General features: G+C 43.0%; 1 protein-coding gene across 4 annotated transcripts in view; it reads left to right on the forward strand.

Moving 5' to 3' along the window:
• ZEB1 (zinc finger E-box binding homeobox 1) overlaps positions 1 to 25,320 on the forward strand; it is a 213,933-nt gene that overhangs the window by 172,924 nt on the left and 15,689 nt on the right. For all 4 annotated transcript variants that reach the window (XM_048837734.1, XM_048837735.1, XM_048837737.2 and 1 more), the window contains exons 4-5: positions 66 to 227; positions 13,247 to 13,449. In XM_048837734.1, the coding sequence (XP_048693691.1) occupies positions 66 to 227; positions 13,247 to 13,449 (365 nt within the window). The remainder of the gene's footprint in view (positions 1 to 65; positions 228 to 13,246; positions 13,450 to 25,320) is intronic.

Raw genomic sequence — 25,320 nt, forward strand, 5'->3', positions numbered from 1 at the left:
ATTATTTTAAAATATTTTCATGTGACATTGAAATTCCATTAACAAAGCTTTTTTTTTTATTTTAGTAAAAGAAGATGAAGGTGATTCCGAAGTAGAAAATGAACAAAATCATGACCCCAATGTTGAAGAATTCCTTCAACAGGAAGATACAGCTGTTATTTACCCTGAAGCACCTGAGGAGGACCAGAGACAAGGCACACCAGAAGCTAGTGGTCAGGATGAAAATGGTAAATATTATTTCACTAATCAGTAGTCTTTACAAAATGAATTACACTGAAAGGTTGACCTACAAATTCCCTATATTTTAGAAAGATAAGGATCCATGCATCTATTGTAGGCTGTGTAGCTGTGGAAATAGATGGAAGTTCAAACCACTGATTATTATGAAATGAGGCTATAATCAAGCAAAAATTACTTCTAAGGTTTCTGAAGCTTAAATGGCCTTAGGTTTAGCATTGACTATTTATTTTTATGATAGATTTCACTTATACCCTCTTATACGTTCTGTTTCACTTACTTGTCTTGTGTGAAAGTAACAACTAATACATGCAATAATTAAAACATTTGGGTTTGGATTATTTGTACTGGGAGTTGTTAAGTGGAAATGCTAGTCTACAATAACGGAGTGTAAAATAATGGTCTAGTACTCCATTTGATAATAAACGTAAAAGCATAATAAAACAACATTTAAATTAATATAAATGGATTGAGTCAAACTAGCACACTTTCTGTAAAAGTAACTTGTGTCTCTGTAACAGGCTGGCTATTTGAAACATGTAATAAAAATAATTGGCAAAGAGAATCTGCTAGATGATAATTCCTTGAAGATCTAAATCATTTATGGCAAGTTCCTTCTCAAAAGACTAATAAGAAAATAAGAAATACTGGCTTACGTACAAAATCCTCTTCTGGAATAAGAAATGGCTAAACAGCAGAAAAATAACAATTAATGGTTGTTTATCATAGTGGAGATAAATTGTAAGATGGATAAAAATGATTATTTACAAAAAATTAAATTATTTTTTAAATTTAAAACACGATTTTTAGTTGAAATCAGATTTTTGATTTACATGTTGCTAGTTCTTTCTTCCCATTTTATAACCTTACATTGCAAAAATCGATGTTCTGCACTAATTTTCTTAATTAGCTTCCTGGTTGTTAGCAAAATTTCAGAATTTATACAGATTTTTTTCTATTAAGAAGTTTCTTACTGGAAATTCGTAGCTGTAATGAAAAATGCTGATCTGAACTGAAAAGACAATTCCCGAGTCTTATTCAAATCCTTACTGCAAGAACAACACAAACACAATAATTGATAAACAAATAGCCCATGGCCTATTTGCAACCAACATCAGCTTTAGATGTATTGAACCTCCACAAGTCAAGAAAACAGAAGTGCTTTGACCGGGCTATGCTCCATCAGCCATTTGAAGTCAATGTGACTTGTACTCCTAAAACGCTCAAGCTGGGAATTTCAAAAGCACTTAGGTATCTACAAAATGGCTTAGTAGCCTAAATGTAGGCTCTGATTTTTGTATATTATGGCCTGTCTGTATAAAAAAAAGTTCAGTTACTTTGTTAATCTAATAAATTTAAATAACTTGTTGTGATAACACCTAAGCAATTTTGTTTTGAAGTGACAAAGATTTTATGCCATGCAAAGAGATGTTTCTTTTTTAATAAAAATAAAATATTAGCTTCTGATGTTGCAAACATTTACCATCATCAAACATGTATAGCCTACTGAGAACTGTTGCATCAGCCTACTGAGAACTGTTGCATCACCAGGTATCATGTAGTGAAATTCCAAGATCTGGCTCAATCCTGCAAATCCATGAATACTTGGGGGCAGTGCTAGGTAGGGTCAAGGCATGCACCCCTTTGCACATCAATAGAGAGATTGATCGCACACTGTGCTTGGGTGTTTTTGTTCATCCTGATGTCATGGCTGAAAAGTATGGAATGCTGCTTTTCAATGTAATGAGTAATTAAAGGAAGGCCAGATCTCTGCAAGATTATGACATTTCACACAAAGTCAAACAAGTGTATGCTTAGGATTTGGCACTAACAGTGCATATGGAGTGTCTTTAGGTGCTCCAAGTCTGCCTATAGGTCTAGGTTTCTGATCCGTATATAGAGGTAGTACACAGGTTTTGAGATATCCTGAAGTTTGGGCTGGTCTATACTAGAAAGTTAGTGTAAGCTTCTTACCTCTCAGGGCCCAGGTGCCGCCTCTGGTGGCACTGGGGAGTTGGTCAGGCAGCCTGGAATGCAGCTGTGCAATTGCACAATAGCAGTTCAAACCTTCAGAGGACGATTAAGCAAACAACCAGTCAGCCAGTAGCCCAGGCCTCCTGCCTGAGGTGAACGGCAATAGTCTATGGCCCAGGCCCCCTAGGTGTGGGCTTGAGCAATTACACGGTCTATGGTCCTGGCTGCCTGGCTGGGGTAATTGACTATAGTCTATGGATCAGGCTTTCAGGCCTACAGTTAGGTTAGCTTAGCTACATTGCACAGAGTGTGAAAAGTTCACACTGTTGACAGACATTGTTAAGATGACCTAAGCCTAGTGTAGACAGCACTAGGTCAATGGAAGAATTCTATCAACCTAGCCACTGCCTCTCGGAGAGGAGGATTTTCTGCAGCAACAGAAGAACGCCTTACGTCACTGTAGTGTCTACACCAATGGTTCTCAACCTTTTTATCATTGTGGGCTGCAGGCCACAGGTTAAGAACCACAGAGCCCTCCCTCCCTCCCCCCAACCTCCCACATTCCCCTGTGCCCAGCACCCCCTGCCCAGAGACCCCTCCACAGAGTAGGACCAGAAGCTGAAAACGGAACCGGGCAGCCGGACACTGGACCACAGTGCAGGGCTGGGCAGCCGGATCTCACAGTCGGGACCCTGCTGTCAGGGGCTGGGCAGCTGGCAGCTGGGACCCTACCACCCACGGCTGGGCAGTCGACTGCCAGGACACCGCCACCCAGGGCCAGGCAGCCGGCAGCTGGGACCTGGATCCCACCGCGCCAGGCAGGCGGTTGGGACCTCCAGTGCCAGGCCAGGATCAAAGTGCCTGGTGCGGGCCAGCAGCCAGTACCTGAGGTGCAGGGCCAGAAGCGGAGCCCCACATAAGACCTGGGGGTGCTGCAGCACCCCCACAAACCCCTAGTTCCCAGTGCCCCCCACCCCTTCACTGCCCAGAGCCCTCTCCTAGCCTGCCCAGAGACCCACTCTCCCGCAACCTGCCACCATGCAGCACTCACCAGCCCCCTGCTGGCAGGAGCACTCCAGCAGGCTGCCAGACGAGGTCTCCCACTCAGCTAGCCCCGCTCCCTGCCAGCCCAGAGTGGCAAATTTTGAATATTTTTAGAACACAGCTGGGCCGCAGCTATGTGCTATTTGGGCTGCATGCTGCTCAGGGGTTCAGGTTGAGAACCGTTGGTCTACACTACAGCGTGTGTAGTATAGACGTACCCCAAGTCTCAGACATTTTTGCATCCATAAGTGAGACATGGACTTCATGCAGTAGGCTGCATGATATTTTCATCAAAGAACATCCAGTTTGCTGCAAATATTTGGACACTGCCTGTAGCCTAGCTAAATGAACTCATCAACACTCAATATAATAGACAATTCCACCTGCACCAGTGGTTCTGGTGGCCCAGCTCCAAGATTCATGCCATGAGGCATTCAACCCCATAGTGGAGACAACATCTTGGAAGGCAGAGCTGAAATTCTCTGATTTCTCCACTAGCAGGGCAGCATCATTGGTGTAGTCTTGGTCAGTGAAAACTTCTTGACCCACCTTGATTCTGACATGTGAAGCGGCAAGTCCCAATATCCAGTTGATAGCTTCACAGAATAATGCTGGGGAGAGAATGCATCCCTGCCACATACCTGGGGTCATGTAGAAACATGGAGAAAGCTGTGAACCACTACACACACTTGGCACCAATACCAGTGTGACGACTGCACACCAGATTTATCTAAACATCTGGAAAGCCAACTCCTTTCAGGGCGAGGAAAAGTGCTGACATATCACCTAATCAGAAGCTGCTCTGATGTTGATATATGTCAAATGGAGTGAGTGGTTAAATTTTCAGTGCCGATCAGCCAGAAGCCAGAGGTAAGGATGGAGTCTATGGTCAACCACCCAACAGGGAAACCTGATTTCTGTGGAGGACAATGTTTGTTAAGGAGTGGCTGCATCCCACCAAGACAAACGTGAACAAAGACCTTTCTAGGGACCAATAGCAATGAGACTGGCCTGTAGCTGCCACACTTGGTGTGAGATCCTTTGCCCTTGTACAGGGACACTATGATGCCGTTTTCCATTCTGCTGGTATTTTGCCTGATGCCCACATTTTAAGAACATGCCAGTGCTTACTGGTTCCAAGGTACCTTGAGCAGCTCGCGCGGAACCATTGGCTGACCTTTCATACTTTCTTGAGTGACAAAGGTTTTGTGTTCTTTTTAGAGGGCTTGGTCATGTCAACTCCATTCGAAGTGCGCGCGCCTATGTGCGTGGTCATTGGAGATTTTTGTCTTAGCGGTATCCGTAGGGTTGGCAGTGGTGTTGCATTCATGCACCGGTATATCAGGCACCACCGACCCTACGCCTGATCAGTTCCTTCTTGTCTCTCGTGGTGGTTAGTCGGAACGCCTTTCCTTGCATACCAAGGGCTAGCAGTTTTTGTCTTTACTGACTTCGAGCCTTAGGGCCTTATAAATAGTTTGTTTATAGTAGTTAGTGTTAAATAGTTGTTAAGTGTAGTTTGCAGTTAAGAGTCCTAGCAGGGACTTCACCCTGGGCTGGGTTTAAGTCCTGCGTAGACTGCAACAGGCCTATGCCTGTAAGTGACCCCCATTGCAGCTGCCTCAAGTGCTTGGAGGAATCACACCTGAGAGATGAACACTGTATTTGTAAAAACTTGAAGCCCTGCACGCAGAAGGAGCGGGATATTCGTTTACGGGCTCTCCTTGTGCAGTCTGCCCTTCAGCCGGCTTCCATGCCGTCCCACCAGGACTCATTGAGTACATCTGCCTCGGTGTGCAGTGCTCCGCTCGTCACCATTCCCCCTTTGCTGGTGCCCAAATAGAAGGCTAGGAAGCAAGGCTCCCCAACACCAGGCAAGAAGGGCCATGGGTCATCAGGCAAGAGATCCACTTTGGGCTACCCGGCCACTCCACAGCCACACATTCGTGCCTCCCCAGTTGGGGCCTTTAGCCCTTGAAAGGTCCACCACCAACTCCTGGGAGCGGCATGGAAACTAAACTCCTGATGGCACTGACACCTTCAGAAGCTCCCCCAGCACTGAGAGAGCAAAGGCCTCCACTCATGCCATCAACGCAACACATGCCTCAGGAATCAGCAAAGGCTCCCAGTGTGGGCAAGCCAGCCGCTAAGACCTCTCAGGGGGCAGTGGAGCACTGCCAATCCCCCAAGACAAAGCAACGCTCTTCACCTTCACGCTGCAGATTGCCGGAGTCACAGCCCAGATCCTCTGGGGCTTTCTCTCGGTCACTGGCACCGCGATCATGGTCCCCGCCATCTTGACCTGGATCACCTAGAGGGAGACACTGTTCTCCGTACTACTGGCACCATTCACCCTCCCACCCATCATCCTCTCGGTGCAGGTCTAGGTTGCCTGCTCTGTGGGAGTGCTCCCCATTGCATCTTGGTCCCCTTGACAGCTGTCTCCGACGGCGATGGTCAGCAGACAGACTCAGGCATCAACGGCTCCACCGTGGTCACCAGAAGGCGATTCCTCTGGCACAGAAGGACAGTTCAGCCCTTCGCCTACACTTGACCGGTGCGAATGGGCCTGAAGCCACATCAACATCAACTGTGCCGCCCTGACAGAATGGCCAGTGGCCAGCGCTGTGGCCTTATTGAAGTACATGGGGAGTACCGGTCATGGTGATGTCCCCTTCACACCGCTCATCGGCCAGTGCCTCAGAGCAACAGCTGGCAACACCGACGGCACTGGGCTTGGTGCACAAGGCACGCTTGGACATCAAAACAGAGGAGCCTGCACCTACCCCTAAGCCTCCCTTCCCCCACAGGAGAAGATGCCCCAGGGCCTCCCCCGGCAGTACAGTCATCATCTTCATCCCCAGACCAGCTGGTTGCGAGGGCCAGCCTGACAGACAGTTTTAAAGAACACCAGGCCATTCTTCATCGGGGACCAAGAACTTGAGCCTGGGGGTGGAGAAAATGGCTGAGCAGGTGGACACCTTGTTTAATGTCCTGTCAGCAGCTACCCCAGCCTGTGTCGCACTACTAGTGCATGACGATGTCCTCAAGATTGCCAAGGCCCTCTGGCAAACTCCCTCATCCATCCTTCCCACCTCAAAAAGGGCAGAAAAGAAATACTTTGCCCCAGCCAAAGGGTTTGAGTACCTTTACATCCACCCTCCCTGGGGCTCACTGGTGATCTCTGCAGCCAATGAAAAGGATAAGCAAGACATACCAGTTCGACCCCCAAAAGAAAGAGGCCAAAAGATTGGACCTGTTTGGGAGGAAAATTTATTCACCTGTCAGCCTGCAATTCCGCATGGCGAACCATCAGTCCCTCCTAGGGAGATACAATTTTAACTTATGGGACTCCCGCCATAAGTTCAAGGAGTCACTCCCTCAGGGCTTGGCCCAAGAATTCGGCACCCTGGTGGAGGAGGGCACCACAGTGACTCAGTGCTCCCTCCAAATGGCTTGGGACATGGCAGCTAAGGTGGTCGCAGCAGGTGGTTATGAGACACAGCTCCTGGTTTCAGACTGCCGGCCTCTCCCAAGAGATGTAGACCTTGATCCAAGACCTCCCATTCCATGGGATCGGTCTTTTCTCAGAGCAAACAGATGCAAAGCTGCATGGATTGAAGGACACTTGGGCCACCCTTTGTTCATTGGGCATGCATACGCTGCAGTCTGCAAGAAAGCAGTTCTGGTCATCGTCACCCGCTGCCTAGGTCTTGGCAGTCTCACCTGCACAGCTTGGCACAGCAAAGCACCTAAGGGGCCAGAAGCATATGTTTTGAGGGTGCAGTCGAGAGTGATGCCCCAGTCACCTCCCAGGATCCACCCCATTCTTTCATCAACCATCTTCATCCGTACCGTTCGGCCTGGTTGCAAGTCACCTTAGACTGATGGGTGCTGGAGATAGAGTTCACGGTCTTGCAGGGTGTAACCTTGAGACACTGAGTCCACTTCCATTGGCACTGCTTGTGAGTCACCTAGAATGGAATTGATATGAGCAAGCACTTAAAGAAGAAAAAATGGTTACCTACCTTTTCGTAACTGTTGTTCTTCGAGATGTGTTGCCCCTGTCCATTTCATTACCCGCCCTCCTGCCCCTCTGTCGGAGTTGCTGGCAAGAAGGAACTGAAAGGGCATAGGGTCGGCGGCGCCTGATATACCACCACATGAGCATGGCACTCAAGGGGGCACAACTGCTGACCCAGCAGATAATGCTAAGGTAAAAATCTGCGACAACTGCATATGTGGGCGCACGCACACCTGGAATGGAATGGCCACGAGTAACACATCTCAAAGAACAACAGTTATGGAAAGGTAGGTAACTGTCTTTTCATCCCAGTGTCTGCAGCCATGTGGTTTGCCAAGTGACATGGCTCTGGACGGTTGTCTGCAGGTGAATAGTTGAGTATGCTTTCATAATGTGTTGTCCTTCTGTCCAGGACTTGTCCATCAAAGAGCAGAGTGAGTTGCCTGGTTTTGTGATGGGGATGTTAGAAGGTTGTTTATGGCTGCCAGTCAGGAGTGTGATGACCCTGTAGACAGGATGCAGATTGTTGTACTTTAGGCTGTCCTCTGCTTCATTGGCCAGGAAGTTGATATAGATCTCATGGTCATGTTTTACCCCTTCCCCCAAGGCCCTGCCCCCACTCCACCCCTTTCCCCAAGACCCCACCCCTGCCCTGCCTCTTCCTGCACCCACTCTGCCCACACCCCACCTCTTCCCGCCCAGTTCCTCCCCCTCTCCCATGCATGCCCCTTCTCCGCTCCTCCCGCTTCCTCTCAGCACCTCCTGCACTCTGCAAAACAGCTGATCACGGAGGGCAGGAGTCACTGGGAGGGAGGGAGGGAGAGGAGTTGATCAGTGGGGCCACTAGTGGGCGGGAGGCACTGGGGGAGAGAGGGGTGCTTGCTGCCAGTGGATCCTAAGCACCCACTAATTTTTTTTTCCGTGGGTACTCCAAGGCGGAGCACCCATGGAGTAGTCACCTCTGCTTGTTAGTGACACAAAACTAAGCAGCTTGTGAGACACTTGAAAAGGATGCAATGAAACTGGGGAATTAGGCAGCACGATGGAAGACTAAGGGTGGGATTTTAAAGTGCACCTGATTTATTCCGTTACCATTTCTCCATTGACTTCACTGAAAGCAGTTTCCACAGTATGCATCCGATGAAGTGAGCTGTAGCTCACGAAAGCTTATGCTCAAATAAATTGGTTAGTCTCTAAGGTGCCACAAGTACTCCTTTTCTTTTTGCGAATACAGACTAACACGGCTGTTACTCTGAAAACTGAAAGCAGTGTTAGGCCACAATGAACCTTTTAAAAATTCCACCCTAAATGTAACTTAAACAAGTGCACGATACTGTAATACACATTGAGTGATACTCTGACTCGAATGGAGTGTGTTTCCACATCACTCTGCATCACTTAAAAATGAATTATAAATGGGGCAGAAAATAGACATTATAGAAAGATGATGATAGGATAGCCACACCTTTACATCTGATGAAGTGAGTTGTAGCTCACGAAAGCTTATGCTCAAATAAATTTGTTAGTCTCTTCGGTGCCACAAGTACTCCTTTTCTTTTTGCGGATACAGACTAACACGGCTGCTACTCTGAAACCTTTACTATTGTGTTCAGTTTGCTCGCCCCGCCCAAAAGATAGGCAGAGAAGAGAATGAAAGTATCCACAGTAGGGTACAAGAAACCGTAGGTTTCACATAGTTAACCTGCAAACATAGGCAGAGTTTGGGGGCTCATGGGAGGGCATTGCCCCCAAACTGCAAGCCTCAGGCAGGCAGTCTGAGTGTGCAATGTAATGAGTTCTGCAGAGGAGACAGGAGACTACTAACAGCTTGTGCCCCTGAGGCAAGAAGTCAGAATTTTGTTTATAAACAGATTTCAGAGTAACAGCCGTGTTAGTCTGTATTCGCAAAAAGAAAAAGAGTACTTATAAACAGAGTGATTAACGGGTGATTAAGATAAGAAAGGGCTGTTAGGATGTTTCCTAAAGTTAAATGATCTGTTCCAAGCTTGGTGAACTGCAAAAAGTAAAAAGAAAAGGAGTACTTGTTTCATGTTCTCTATGTATATAAATCTCCCCACTGTATTTTCCACTGAGTGCATCCGATGAAGTGAGCTGTAGCTCACGAAAGCTTATGCTCAAATAAATCTGTTAGTCTCTAAGGTGCCACAAGTACTCCTTTTCTTTTTGCGGATACAGACTAACATGGCTGCTACTCTGAACCCTGCAAAAAGTAAGTAGCCTAAATGATAGAAAGTAACCGTAGATTTTTTTCTACAATTGTTTCAGTTGTTGTACTCAAGAGGTGGTAACAAAGTTAGTAATATATTTCTTTGAGAAGATAACTGACTTTTTAGACAAAGGAAATGCATTAGATTTTATCTACCTGGATGTCAGTAAGGCATTTGATACAGTTCCACATGAGAAATTACTTGTTGAATTAGAGAAGATGGGAATTAATAACTGAAAGGTGAATGAGGAACTGGTTAAAGGGAAGACTGCAATAGGTCATACTGAAAGGTGAACTGTCAGGCTAGAGGGAGGTTACTGGTGGAGTTCCTCGGGGATCAGTCTTGGGACCAACCTTATTTAATATTTTTATTACTGACGTTGACGCAAAAGGTGGTAGTGTGCTAATAAAATTTGCAGATGACACAAAGTTGGGAGGTATTGCCAATACCGAGGAGGACCGGAATATCATACAAGATCTAGATGACCTTGTAAACTGGAGTGATAGAAACAGAATGATATTTAATAGTGCAAAGTGCAAGATCATGCATTGAGGACTAAGAGCAAGAATTTTTGCTATAAGCTGGGTTATCAGTTGGAAGTGACAGTGGAGGAGAAAGAGCTGGGTGTATTGGATGATCACAGGATAACTATAAGCTATTAATGTGATGCTGCTGTGAAGAAGGCTAATGCAGTCCTAGGATGTATCAGGTGAGGTATTTTCAGTAGAGAGAGGGAAGTGTTAGTATCATTATACAAGCCACTGATGAGACCTCATCTGGTGTATTTTGTGCAATTCTGGTCTCCCATTTTTAAGAAAGATTAATTCAACGTGGAACAGGTGCGGAGAAGGGCTACTAGGATGATCTGAGGAATGGAAAACCTGTCTTATGATTCAAAGAGCTTGGCTTGTTTAGTCTAACCAATAGAAGGCTGAGGGGAGATAGGATTGCTCTGTATAAGTACATCAGAGGGATAAATACCAGGGAGGGAGAGGAGTTATTTAAGTTAAGCATCAATGTGGAACCCAGAACAAATACATATAAACTGGCCATCAATAAGTTTAGGCTTGAAATTAGGCCAAGGTTTCTAACCACTGTTCCCTCTACGCTGTGCGTGTGTCTGCACACATATCCTAAATCCCACGCACACGGCGAAACACCGCATGCACAAAAATTTGCACAGAAGCACAAACATTTGCACAGAATAAATTTTTTGGGCGCACGGCCTGTCAAAAATTTGCACAGAAGAAATTTTTTGCGCACACAGCTGGTCAAAAATTAGAGGGAACATGGTTTCTAACCATCAGAGGGGTGAAGTTCTGGAGCAGTCTCCGAAGGAGAGCCGTGGGGGCAAAAACACTAACTAGCTTCAAGACTGAGCTTGATAAGTTTATGGAGGGGATGGTATGATGAGACTGCCCACAATGGCATGTGGCCCATTGGCGACTGCCTGTAGCAAAAATCCCTAATGGCTGGAGACGGGACACTAGATGGGGAGGGCTCTGAGTTACTACAGAGAATTCTTTCCCAAGTATCTGCCTGGTGGGTCTTGCCCACATGCTCAGGGTCTAACTGATCATCATATTGAGGTCAGGAAGGAATTTTCCCCTGGGTCAGATTGGCACAGTCTGTGGGTTTTTTTAACCTTCTTTTGCAACATGGGGCATGGGTAACTTGCAGTTTAAACTAGTGTAAATAGTGAATTCTCTGTAACTTGAAGTCTTTAAACTATGATATGAGGACCCCAGAGCTTAGGGGTCTATTACAGGAGTGAGTGCATGAGGTTCTGTGGCCAGCAGTGTGCAGGAGGTCAGACTAGATGATCACAATGGTCTCTTCTGACTTTATTAAGAGTATCTGAGTAAGAATATACATTACGATTTTAAACCTAACCAGTGTCTCATAAGAGACTTGGCACAAGATGTCAGAACATGTAAGTATTAGAGCTGAGTGGGTTTAATATTTATTTAATTTTCTTTCTTGATATAGGAATTAGATACAATGCTCCTGTCAGATATTTCTCAGCTATTATCAGCAAAAACACTAGAGTTTTCAGTTGCCTAAGTCAGTGGTTCACAACCAGGGGTATGTGTACCCCTGGGCATTCGCCAAGGTCTTCCAGGGGGTACATAAAGTCATCTAGATATTTGTCTATTTTTACAGCATGCTACATAAAAAGAACTAGGAAATCAGTACAGACTAAAATTTCATACAGATAATGACTTGTTTATACTGCTCTATATACTATACACTGAAATGCAAGTACAATATTTATATTCCAGTTGATTTATTTTATAATTATATGGTGAAAATGAGAAAGTAAGCAATTTTTCAGTAATAGTTTGCTGTGACACTTGTATTTTTATGTCTGATTTTGTAAGCAAGTAGTTTTTAAGTAAGGTGAAACTTGGGGGTACGCAAGACAAATCAGACTCCTGAATCACGGTTAAATCTCCTTCCCCCCCAATCTGAAATGGAGCCTCTGGGGGCAAGCACGGAATTTGTCCCCTCCCTCCCATATGTTGCCCTGGTGGCCTGACTGGAACTGCCCCCCCAGATGTAGAAGTCAAACTATACCTATGCCTGCAAATATGAGCATTACTTACCCTGAAAATGCAAAGATTAAGAAGGGACTTAGTTGAGAGACACAACACTACAAAGAATATAGTGAAAATTGATATGTCTCCTCTTTTCTTTGTCCCTCTGTGCAAGAACAATGGAACACTCGATAAAATTGAAAGGCAGTAAATTCCAAGCAAACAAAAGGAAATGCTTCTTTATGGAGCATATAATCAGCCTGTGGTATTAATTGCCACAGGTCATCAAGATAAATAATTTAGAACTACTTTCAAAGGTACTGGCTAATTTTATGAGTATTAATAATATTTGTAGTTATGCAAGTTAAAATAACAGTCCAGGGACATTTACACCTTGTGCTTCAGGGTATAAGATCATAATCAGTGGGGTTCAAATAGAAATTCTGCCCTCTCCTTTGCAATAGTTCTGCACAGTTGGATAAATTGCATGATGGCAAGAATTGCCTTCCATTTCCTCTGAAGCATGAAGGATTGGAACTGCCAGAGGCGGGATACTGCACTTAATAGATCAATAGTCTGATCTAATATGGTAAATCCTACATTCCTAAAACCAGGTTTTTATTATGTGAAAATAAAATAAGAGACTTTTGAAACAATATTTTCATTTTTATTGTTAAATATGTGAGAAGATTAACGGCCAGGATGTTTACAATGTTATACATAAGTTACTTTTTGTATAACATAGTTATGTTTAGATATCAGTGTAAGCGTTCTTGAATATATGTACTTACATATAAAACCATAAACATGTCTTCTCACATACAGTCCTGTCTAGTCATAGAGAGACTAATTCTGGTTTTACTTTGTTGATGTAAAGCACAAGTAACTCCATCAAAGTCAGTAGAGTGACATCAATGTGAACCTGGGTGTAAGTGAGATCAGAATCAAACCTGTTTGTTCTCTGCTTTCTTCCCTCTTTCCTCAACTGCATATTAGTGACATTTGTACCACAGGTAATGAGTGAATACATGCTGGGAAAAACTGAAATAAGAATTCTTATTCTGAGGTACATTCCTCCATGTACATTATGGAAGTTACGTGAACTCACGTATGTGAAAATATATCCCCAATATGTTTATTCATATTAATATATTTGATCTTTCATTTTATCTCAATAAAGGTTTATTGTTTGTCCTTTGCAGGAACACCAGATGCATTTTCCCAACTGCTTACCTGCCCATATTGTGATAGAGGTTACAAACGCTTTACCTCTCTGAAGGAACACATTAAATATCGCCATGAAAAAAATGAGGATAACTTTAGTTGCTCATTATGCAGTTACACATTTGCATATAGAACACAGCTTGAACGCCACATGACATCACATAAATCAGGAAGAGATCAAGTAAGTGGAAGTTTTATTAATTATATATTGATTATCATACTTGTAACAATATCTATAAAGACTTATTTATGTTAGCGATAATGCAAAGCTAAGAGTGTGGGTATACCAGATTACCTACATTCTAAGGTCCTGATCCTATGGTCTTTGCTTGGGCAAACTTGCTATTAAATTCATACTTTTCTGTCGGTAATCACTGTGGGATTAGGCCCCAAATGAGGTGCCTTCAGCCACTTCATGTACAATAGTTGAATTTCTTGAAGTGTTTTATTGCCTTATAGGCAGTGTGTTTTCTTGAATTTTGTACCAATTGGCTATTGATGCCTGAGCCTTGTGACTACACCAGATATTACATCAAATTTTGTACTCAACCAATGACGTTTTTTTTCACAAAGATCATTTGATAATTTTGGATCTTCAAATGCATTTTTCTTGCTTTCTTACTGCAGGAAGAATCACTGTCTTTATGAAATATAGGTTGTAAGTAGGTTCTTTATGGACATTTGAGTAATGAAAATAATTGTTCGTACATAAATAAAATGATGCAATACTAGAAAAAAATCAACAAAAAGGCCAAAAATTATTCTAAACATGTTTTTTTGATCCTGAAAGGTGCTGAGATCTCACATGCATGCTGATATAAGTGGGACTAACAGATTACTCAGCTCCTCTATTACTCTTGTATGACTGACTCTCAGGATTGCTTATGATGTATGATCTTGGTATAGCTGTTACTTTGGCAGGTTGTAAGTAACTTTCCATTTGAACTTCATTAATTCATAGATATTTTTTTTAAAGCCAGAAGGGACCAGTACGATCCTCTACCCTGACCTTCTGCATAACGCAAGCCATAAAATCTCATCCATTCATTTCTGCATCAAGCACACAACTTCTGTTTGAGCTAGAGTATATTTTTTTTAAAAAAAAGCCACTCTTAATTTAAAGACTAAGTCACAGAAAATTCATCATGTCTCTAGGTAAGTTGTTCCAATGGTTAATCACCATTATTGTTAAAACATTGCACCTTATTTCTGAATTTGTCTAGTTTCAGCTTCTAACCATTGGATCTCAATTTACCCTTTTCTGCTGGATTTAAGAGCTGTCTGCTATCAGAAATATCGTCTCTATCTAGGTACTTGTGGACTATGATCAAGTGACCTCTTAATCTTCTCTTCAATAAGAAGCTCAATATGTTTAGTTTAAATCTATCACTATATAGCTATATGTCTCTCACTATCATTTTTCAGTTCTCAAATCATAATTATAGCTCTTTTCTGAATCCTTTCCAATTTTTGAAGTGTGGACACCAGAACTGGACACAGTATTCCAGTAATGGTCTCATTAATGCCATATACAGAGGTAATATTATGTCCTTACACCTATTTGTTATTCCCCTGCTTTTGCCTCCAAGAACCATGTTCATCCACTTAGCCACAGCTTTGCACTGGGAGCTCATGTTCAGTTGGTTATCTACCATTACCTCTAAATCCTTTTCAGTGTCATTACATTCCTATCTTGTAAGTGTGGCCTACGGTCTTTGTTCCTAGATGTATGACCTTTCATTTGGCTGAATTAAAATGCATGTTATTAAAATGAGCTCACCTTACCAAGCTATCCACATCAGTTTGTGTAACTGACTTGTCCGCATCATTATTTACCACTCAATCAATTTTTGTATCATCTACAAATTTTACAAACAATGATTTTGTTTTCTTCTAGATCATTGATAAATATACTGAATGGCATTGGGTCAGTAGCGGATCCTTGTGGAACTCCCCTAGAAACACCTCATAAGTTTCCCCATTAAAAAATTGCTTTTTGAAATCTATTTGTTAACAAGTTTTTAATCCATTTAATATGGCTGACATTGATTTTTGTATAGTGTTAATCTTTATCAGAATGTTATGCAGTACTAAGTCAAGTACCATGCAGAAGTCTAATTATATTATGTCAATAGTTACCTTTATCAACTAAAATTGTAATATAATCAAAAAACTATATTAAAATTTGTTGACAAGACATATTTTTCATAAAGCCATGTTGATTGGCATTAATTATTTTACTATCCTTTAAATCTTTTTACAGTTTTTTCTGGGATCAATGTCAAGCTAACTGGCCTGTGATTATCCAAGTCATTTGGTTTACCCTTTTCAAATAGGGCACAACTTTCACTTTTTTCCAGTCTTCTGGAACTTCCCCATTGTACCAAGAAATCTAACATTTCTTTTACTTGCAGCAGGAATAACTGTTTGGCAATCTTATCATACTATTTCTTGTATTCTGCTTTCTAGGTAGTTCTTTTGTAACTACTTCAAAGTAATTTGTCTTTGTCTCAAGAAGCTTGTTAGTTGTTGGTACTAAGGTTTTTGGCTGTTTCTCTAGAAGTCTCTGAACTCATAGTCCTAAGAAATCATTGTGAAGACCTGTGATATTCCAACAAAGCTGTGTCTCAATCCTTTGAATTCACCAACATTTTTAATCGAGTTCTTTGTTTTTTATTCTGACTTTTCTGTTAACCCATTTGGCAGTGCATTGGTAAAGCTTGATGTGGTGTGCTTGAAAGTATCAAAGAGAATTGTTCAAATGAGCCATTCATGAGGGATAGCTCAGTGGTTTGAGCATTGGCCTGCTAAACCCAGGGTTGTGAGTTCAATCCTTGAGGGGGCCATTTAGGGATCTGGGGAAAAAATTGGCCCTGCTTTGAGCAGGGGGTTGAACTAGGTGACCTCCTGAGGCCCCTTCCAACCTGGATATTCTATGATTCTAAGTATGGGCCTTCACTTGTTAACTCATCTGGAATCCAGTGCAATGTATTACACTATTACATTGCTATTTGACATGTTGTTCAAACCTCATTTAAAATAAAAACACATCAGTAGTCTATCAAGAAGAGACAAACTTTTCCATTCACTTCAAACAGATCTGTGCTAGCCTTGGACCCAGTTCAGTCAGGAATCTTGCGTGATTTCAGAGGGTTTTTTACATTCCTTTTCCCCACATATATTGCAGACTTCACATTTTGGGTACTTTTCTTCTATGACTGAATTAATAGCTGACCGGAGGAGGATATCTCAGTCTCTGTTCTTACAGTTTTCAGTACTCAGAGACAGCATGGATTATTCTTAGCATTTCTGACTTATTTGTGTGATATTATGACGGGTAAAGAATTTCTTTGTAAAGAATCCCATCATATGCAACAATTTCATCTCTGTCCCAGGACATTTTATTTTTGGATTTGCCTGAGCATTTTCCGTTGGCAAGCCATGTAGAATTACACTGTCATGCTGTTGTAAGGTTGGATCATTTTGTGTTTCTTGACTCCAGTGGAACTTGTTTCACTCAGAAATGAAAGTAGTTTATAATGGTTATGTTTTCCAGTCATGGAACAGATACAATATCCTATGATTTAGGTGCTCTGTCAAGAAAAACCGGGGTATCACTGTGGACAGATCAATTACCATATCTTGTCCAAGCACAGCAATGATCAAAAAAACAAACAAAATGTTAGGATGTACAGTCGAACCTCAGAGTCACGAACACCAAAGTTACAAACTAAACGGTCATCCACACACCTCATTTGGAACCAGAAGTACACAATCAGGCATCATCAGAGACCAAAAAAAAGCAAATACAGTACTGTACTGTGTTAAACATAGACTACTAAAAAAAAGTTGACAAGTAAGGAAACTGTTTTATTTAAATTAAGATGGTTAAAAGCAGAATTTTTCTTCTGCATAGTAAAGTTTCAAAGCTGCATTAAGTCAGTGTTCAGTTGTAAACTTTTGAAAGAACCATAATGTTTTGTTCAGTGTTACAAACGTTTCAGAGTTAGGAACAATCTCCATTCCCGAGGTGTTCATAACTCTGGGGTTCTACTGTAGATGGGACAGGAAATAAGACTGAGGATATTATACTGCCATTATATAAATTGACTGCATATCCTTACCTGGAATACTGTGTTCAGTTATGATTACTTCACCTCAAAAATATACAGCAAAAATAAAAGGAGAGTTGAATGACAAAAATGCATGGAAAAGCTTCCGCATGAGGAGAGATTGAAAAGACTGAGACTGTTTAGAGAGGAGAAAACAGGGAACATGGTAGGGTACAAAATAGAGAATAGAGTAGAGAAAGGTAAATTGAGAGCTCCTGTTTACTCTTCCTCATAAGTTAAGAACAAAATAACAGCCCATTCAAATGAAAAGTGTCAGACTTAAAAATGATTGAGGAAATACTTTTTTTACACAATACATAGATTAACTTCAGTGCTGCAAAATATCATGGTGTCCAAAAGCTCAGAGGGGTTAAAAATAATTAGATATCTATATGGCTAAAAAGAGCATCACAATTACATTAAATACTCCTGAGGGAATTCTGTGCCACTGGGCGGGCACAGAAATCATGTCTCTCTGAATATTTCTTTGCTTCCCTGCAGAAAATGACGGGAAAGCAAAGGGAAACTGCAAGAATGGTCACAGACCAGATGGCACCTAGTTTTCATCGCCTGGAGCAGCAGTAAATCACTGCGGGTGTGGGTGGGACGGCAAGATATGGGGGGGGGGGAGCGTGTGCCACTGCTCCTCCCATTTCTGCAGGTGCAGAGCTGCCAGGGTGAGAGAAGGTGGCCACTTGGGTTCCTAAGTCGGCAGCTGGATGCTGCCTCTGGGTCCTAGTGCCAGTCGACTTCCCCTTCTATGTGTGCTGGGTGGTTTTCTGTACAGTGGTGAGTGCCTGCCATGGGGCAGGGCAAGAGGGGTGGGGGAAGCAGGGAAGAAGCAGTGGGGATAGGATAGGGCAGGGGGTTGTGGGAGTGAGAGAAGAGTTGGGGCAGGGGGGTGGGGATGGGGAAAAGAAAGGGATAGGAGAATTGTGGGGCAGGGAAGCGGGAGCAGGTCATGCGGCATTCCCTTGATGGTGGCAGCAGCAGGGGCTCCCCTGCTAAGCAGGCCCATCGAACCCCCACCCTGAGTACCCCCACTCCCCTGCACCTGGAAACCCCCCGCCCCCGCGCACCTGGACCACCCCAACAAGCCACCCAGACCCCTCACCCCACTGGACCCCCACCCTACCAAGCCCCACTTCTCCAACATCTGGACCCCCCTGACTGAGCTACATCCCCCCCACACCCAGACCACCCCTGCTGAGCTCCAGCCACCTCCACAGCAGAGTCCCATTGTCCCTGCACCTGGAACCAACAAGTCTCTTCACATCCAGAATAACCACTGAGCCACGTGCACCCAGTTTGCCCCCCACAGAACCCTCTCATCCTTCACCTGGATCCCTCCACACTGGAATCCTGCTGGGCTGGGGCTGCCTGCCCACACCAGCTGCATCTGGCATCAAGGGGCAGGGCCCCGGGATGTTTCTGGGGCAGACCTGGCCCTTCTGCTGTGTCAGGGTCAGGTGCAGCTTCACTGCTGAGTCCCTGTCCCAGGGGGTGGGGGGCTGCCGGGTGATCTCCCATCTCTGTGCAGCTAGTGGCCTGGACCCACTGCCATCCTTGAGCCTCCACATTTATTTATTGACAAATAAAATTTGCAGAATTTTGCAGAATTTTAAAATATTGTGCATAGAATTTTTATTTTTTGGTGCAGAATTTTTAATTTTTTGGCTCAGAATTCCCTCAGGAATAATTAAATAAGAGAAAATATTACAAGGGATATAAATAAGAATTCTTCTGGACATAAACTTTTACTAGCTGATGGGAATTAGGGGAAAAGAGCAGGTTATTCCATAATTATACATTACTGGGGACTTTCTTCTGAAGCATCTGGTACTAGCCACTATCTGACACAGGATACTAGACTACATGGATCACTGGTTTGATCTGGCATGGTAGTTCCTAGATACTTAAGTGAATACTCCCTGTAAACATTTCTTGACTTTCCATTGGCTGTCTTACCTGCTATCTTTTAGTTGGCTTGGTTCCACAAGTATGGATACTTTCACTTTAAGTACTGCTGGATGTTCCTAGTGGTAAATGTTTTGGATGGTTCTAATGTATTCTGGTTGATCCTTGTTACTGTATACATGTTAATTTATCATTTAAGTGAGTTATAATTCTTTGAGTGGTGTCCCTGTGGGCACTCCACTTCAGATGTGCTGGACCCTGCACCTTTTGATCAGAGATTTTTGATAACAGTGCCCATTTGGCCGGTGATGCACCCCATGCATTTTTGTGTCCCACGCCAAGATTTATACTGGGCTGCGTAAATGAATGGCCCTCAGTACCTTCTCAACCACCTTTAGCCCAAAATGGAGTTTACTGTGTGCCTGTTCTCTAATATTTAGCTTTTTCCTCAAATAGTTACCTTATACTGTAGTTACTTACTGTTATACTGTTATAGTTGTTGGAACAGTTGTTCCCTTTGTTTCTTTTTTCTTTAGAAACCAAAAAACATTTTATTTATAGAGATTATTATATTGTTAAGAGAGGTACCCTTATGGGGGTTACATTTTCTTTAGTTTGGCTCGAGAATGCCAGGCTCCCTGGGATTCAAGAGGTGCCTCTTTTGTCATGAGGCTATTCCAATAAGTGAAGGACACTCCCTGTGCCTCCACGGTCTGGGCAATACTCATATCTTCAGTGCATAGACCTCCCCGTACAGCCAGTGCCCTGTACACATGGACATCTCAGTCACGAGACACTGGTAGAAAGATAGATAGTACCACGGCAGTGAGTATATCTACAGTACCAAAGTCCTCATTTACATCTGCCTCTAAGCTGAAGGAAGTAAGGAGTGGATCTTCAAGAAGTTCTCTGTCACCATCTCACAAAAAGTCTACAGAGGCCTCAGGTCACAAGGGGAGTTCCATGCAGGTTCCGAGTGAAACTGCTACTACAAAGGTGAAGAGGAGTCTGTCATTTAAGACAAACTCAGTACCAAGTTTGGATACCCATACCCAGAGCTGCAGAGACATGATTGAAAAGACCAAATCCATCCTTGAACAACATGTGGTAACAGTAATAATAAAATCAGTGGTATCAAAAACAGCTCATCTGCCTATGGTACTGAGGGAATCCCGTATCAAGTGCTCAGTACCAGCTGTATCAGTATCAAAGCCGTCTGCTACAGGTTCCCACACAGCCCAATCTTTGATATTGTTGGTAGTGCAAGGGTTTAGGTACCCTAAGGATTTTATAATATCTTCTGAGTTGGAGTCTCCTCTGTTAATGGGTGCTGGGGGTTTGTCAGTGTCAAGACTCTGTCACTGAACCCTCTATCACATAAAAAACATCACACTCATCTATTCTGTAAGCTGAACAGCTATCCCCTTTCTTAGAGTATGTGGAAGAGGCTCTCAAATTTCAGTACAAGATTCCCCTGGCTATTATAGGACACATTATAGAGTCATAGAACTGGAAGGGACCTCGAGAGGTCATCTAGTCCAGTCCCTTGCACTCATGGGAGGACTAAGTGTTATCTAGACCATCCCTGGCAGGTGTTTGTCTAACCTGCTCTTAAAAATCTCCAATGATGGAGATTCCACAACGTCCCTAGTCAATTTATTCCAGTGCTTAACCACACTGACAGAAAGTTTCCTGATGTCCAACCTAAACCTCCCTTGCTGCAATTTAAGCCCATTGCTTCTTGTCCCACCCTCAGAGGTTAAGAAGAACAATTCTTCTCCCTCCTCTCTGTAACAACTTTTTATATACTTGAAAACTGTTATCATGTCCCCTCTCAGTCTTCTCTCTTCCAAACTAAACAAACCCATTTTTTTCAATCTTCCTTCATGGGTCATGTTTTCTAGACCATTAATAATTTTTGTTGTTCTTCTCCAATTTTTCCACATCTTTCCTGAAGTGTGGTGCCCAGAACTGGAGATAATACTCCAGTTGAGACTTGTAACTGTGCCTCAGTGGGTCACAACTGAGCATACCCAAATTCAAGACAAACTGCTGAGAAATAGAGTAGACATACCCCAAACTGGTGGTTATTCCTTCATAAGATATACCAAACCAGCAACAAAAGTAAACTTCTGTCTCACAACACTGTCTAACAAGAAGTTATAAAAGCAGTTTCCTTAAGTATTCCAATCCTTGTATCACCCCCCAAAACACTGGATTTAAAGATGAGTGGTTCTTTACAACTAGCCTCATCAAATAAAAGGTTCTTCTAATCCCAAAGGACCAGCCACACACCCACGTCAATATATAACCCAAAAATCATGCTGTTGCCAAGCCTTTAGTATCTAAAATCTAAAGGTTTATTCATAAAAAGAAAGAAAGATGAGAGTTAAAATTGGTAAAAGGAATCAAATACATACAATAAATGCAAAGTTCTTGGTTCAGGCTTGTAGCAGTGATGGAATAAACTGCTGGCTTGATAAGTCTGTGGTTGCTTCCAGATCATTGAAAGGACCTCAGTCTCTTGGTTAGAATGCTCCCATTAGTATAAGTCCATAGTCCAGTAGGAAAGAGGCAAAATTGGGGTGTTTCCAGGACCTTTTATACTTTCTTCCATGTGGAAGGGAACCCATTGTTTCAAACAAAGCCCTCAGCAAAGCTAGTGGAAAATTAAGAGGTTCTTTAAAAGATGGGAGTTTGGAGTCAGATGGCAAATCACCTGTCCATGCCCAATTTTGCTTAGTCTTAGCAGGAAGCCATTACCTATACTTCAGATGGAACATTAGCAGGACAGGTTTCAGAGTAACAGCCGTGTTAGTCTGTATTCGCAAAAAGAAAAAGAGTACTTGTGGCACCTTAGAGACTAACCAATTTATTTGAGCATAAGCTTTCGTGAGCTACAGTAGCTTACGAAAGCTTATTCTCAAATAAATTGGTTAGTCTCTAAGGTGCCACAAGTACTCCTTTTCTATTAGCAGGACAGTCTGTTCAGTGTAGATGGGCATCTCCCATGGTCCAGTGTCAGTTAAGTGTTTCTTGATGAGCCACTTAATTTGAATAGTCCCTCCAAGAGGTGCAGGCTAAATACCTTGTGGACAGTACCACAGGAGCAAACATTTGAAATCCAGATGTAGAGCCAATACTCATAACTTCAAATACAAAAATGATACATGCATACAAATAGCATAATCCTATTCAGCAGGTCATAACCTTTCCATAGACATCTTACATGCCACATTTTGTACAAGGTTTGTTGCAATTATGTAACAGCAGTTCCAACAATGATCTATATGGTCATATTTTAATCAGAGAATATGACACTCTCCAACACAAAATTGATGCTCCAGACACTTCTGAATGTATCACTGGAACTTCCCATTCTTGGTTCTGTATTACCACAGCTTCTAACGCAATATTAGAAGTATCAGTGTATGGCAGAAATGGTTTATCGAAATCATGTTTGACTAAAACAGGAGTTTTCTTTGTAAGACTTATTATGGAAGTAAGAATATTATTGAATTTCTTTACAAACCCAAAGTAAAACTTGGTTAGACCAATAGTGGATTGAATCTGCTCTTGCACCATAATTCCTGTATTCTCGTGTGATCTTGCCATAAACTAATGAAAATAGCTAATTTATCCATACAAGCTCTGGCAAATGTTTGGAACCCAATTAACATCAAATCAATGTAGATATTGATGTTCTTCTTAGTGTAGGAATCTTGGCATTTAGCCATGAAAGCAATATTGTAGCATGCCTCAGTTTCCCTTTTCATACAACACATTAGGTCTTCAATGTCTTTTCTCCTGTGTACAGTTTCAAAACTAGTTACAGAACTAGTTACAAAACTAGTCACTAACTGTGAAATATCAGTATCACCAGGCCTTTTACATAAAGTGTGTTCTTATGTATCACTCTAAACATGTTAAAGGGTTTTTCCAAAAGATTATACATATTTACAGTTTTTGGTATCAGCAACACATTAGTCACAAAAGTTAATATTAGCATTAATATTAACATCAAATCCATTGCAAGTGTACATTTACAAGCAGTTTTATCATGCCATGCCTTCTGTTCAATATCATTGGGGTTTTGGCATTTTTGGTTGTTAACCTGTGGCTTCCATTAGTATGAAAAAGTTTTTTCCTTCCTCTCTGTCCTGTAGGGTAAAAATCTGAGCTCTCTGGTGTAACAGAATCCATTAGCTGGCTGGATGTGTCCTCTTTGCTAACAACTACCAACAAGTCTTTCTCCCCCCAGTCAGTCAGGTAATTTGCATCAACACAGACACAAGCTTGTTTACTAGTTTTCAGATTCTTAACCTTTACCAATTCCAAGGCTGGACTCTGTCTTAAAGAGAGATCATCCATTTTCACAAGCATGTTAGACTTAAGGTTCTTTTGTCCTTCCATTACCAATCTCTGCTTCCACATGGAATCGGATGTTGAGTCCACTAAGAGACCCCAAGACATCTCCCGAGTGTTTACATGAGAGTTTGCCTGCCATCCCCTGTATTTCCGAGAGATCAGTTGCACAGCTGTCCTGCTCCGTAGATCCAGCTACCCAATCTTCTCTCTGAACCTGAGACACAGACTGTTCATTTACAGAATCAACATGGAGACATTCCTGTCCCAACAACATTGCCTCCCCAACAATCTGGTCAAGCTTATAGGGCTGTTCAAAATCCCTACCAATTTTCATTCCATCTAAAACCTTCTCAAAGCTATCCACACTGAGTCTTTCTGAAGCAAAGCCAATGGATCCATGCACATCTGAAAGACTCTGAAACTACCTCAATCAAATCACTGCCATGCCCTTGCTTGCGAAAACTACCATGGGGATTCTTCTCCTTAGGAGCTTCTTTAAGTAGCAATTAATTTTTCACAGAAATTCTGCTCTTATCCTCTTCACCTGGTGCTTGCTTTAAAGGAACATTTTCCTGAGCAACAACAGACTCTTTCTGGGTTTCACTTAAATCCAGAATCACTTGTGGCACGTTAAGAGAATTTTCACACAATTCCCCTTTATGCAAGCTGCTAGACTCCATAGTTAGAGAGACTCCTCTCCCCCTCTGCAGCCCTTCTTGCTTCTAGTTTCCACACTGTCAGTGGGTAACATGGTTAAATCACCTTCATGCTCTTCTTGTGCCCTGGCAATGATATCAACCTGGTTAAACAGAGTTGCCATATCTTTACTCAGCAATACACTAGCACCAGGCAAAATAGAAGCACCAGAATCACCTGGTCCCTGGGATCTAGTTATGACACTAACTGGATGCGACCTAGTTACAATGTCATTCTCCCTAGCAGACACAAACTTAGGAACATTTCCTTCCTGGGCTTTAGTTAAATCCAGAACCAACTCTCCTACAACTGATACATTTTCAAGTAGCATAAACTGAGAAGCACTTTCTGTCTGCTCCCAATCCCATGGAGCCACCAAAGTTTCCTCATCCGGAGATGCTGCCCTAGGAGCAGGACTTTCCGGTAATCCATCCAACAGCCTCAGCTTCAGCCTCGCCCCCACATGATGCGGTGTTGCATGGTTTGTCCTCCCCTTCCATCCTACAGGACTTCAAAGTACAGTAGAAACTCAGAGTTACAGACACCTTGGGAATGGAGGTTGTCTGTAACTATGAAATGTTCATAACTCTGAACAAAGTGCAGTTCAGGCTCCAGACCTGGCAGCAGGGGCTCCAGGCCCGGCAGCTGGGGCTCCCTACTCAGCACTGGCATGAGTTTGCAAGGTTGTCCCCCTCCCGGCAGGGTGTGTGTGTGTGTGTGTGTGTGTGTGAACAGCATGTCCCCTCCCAGGAGAAGGGGGGTAAAAAAGTGTGTCCTCCTCCCAGCCAGGGGAGGGGAGGTAAAAACTGCATGTCCCGCTCCAGGCGAGCGGAGTGCGGGGGTGAAAGTTGCACAGACTGCAGCCTTGCTCCTGCTCTGCTGGCAGCCCCAGCATCTTGCTGTAAATGGCTGTCCCGTGCATGAGGGGTGGTGACAGGCAGCCCGGATGTGCCTACCTT

The sequence above is a fragment of the Caretta caretta genome, chromosome 2 (assembly GCF_965140235.1).
Source record: "Caretta caretta isolate rCarCar2 chromosome 2, rCarCar1.hap1, whole genome shotgun sequence".
NCBI lineage: Eukaryota > Metazoa > Chordata > Testudines > Cheloniidae > Caretta > Caretta caretta.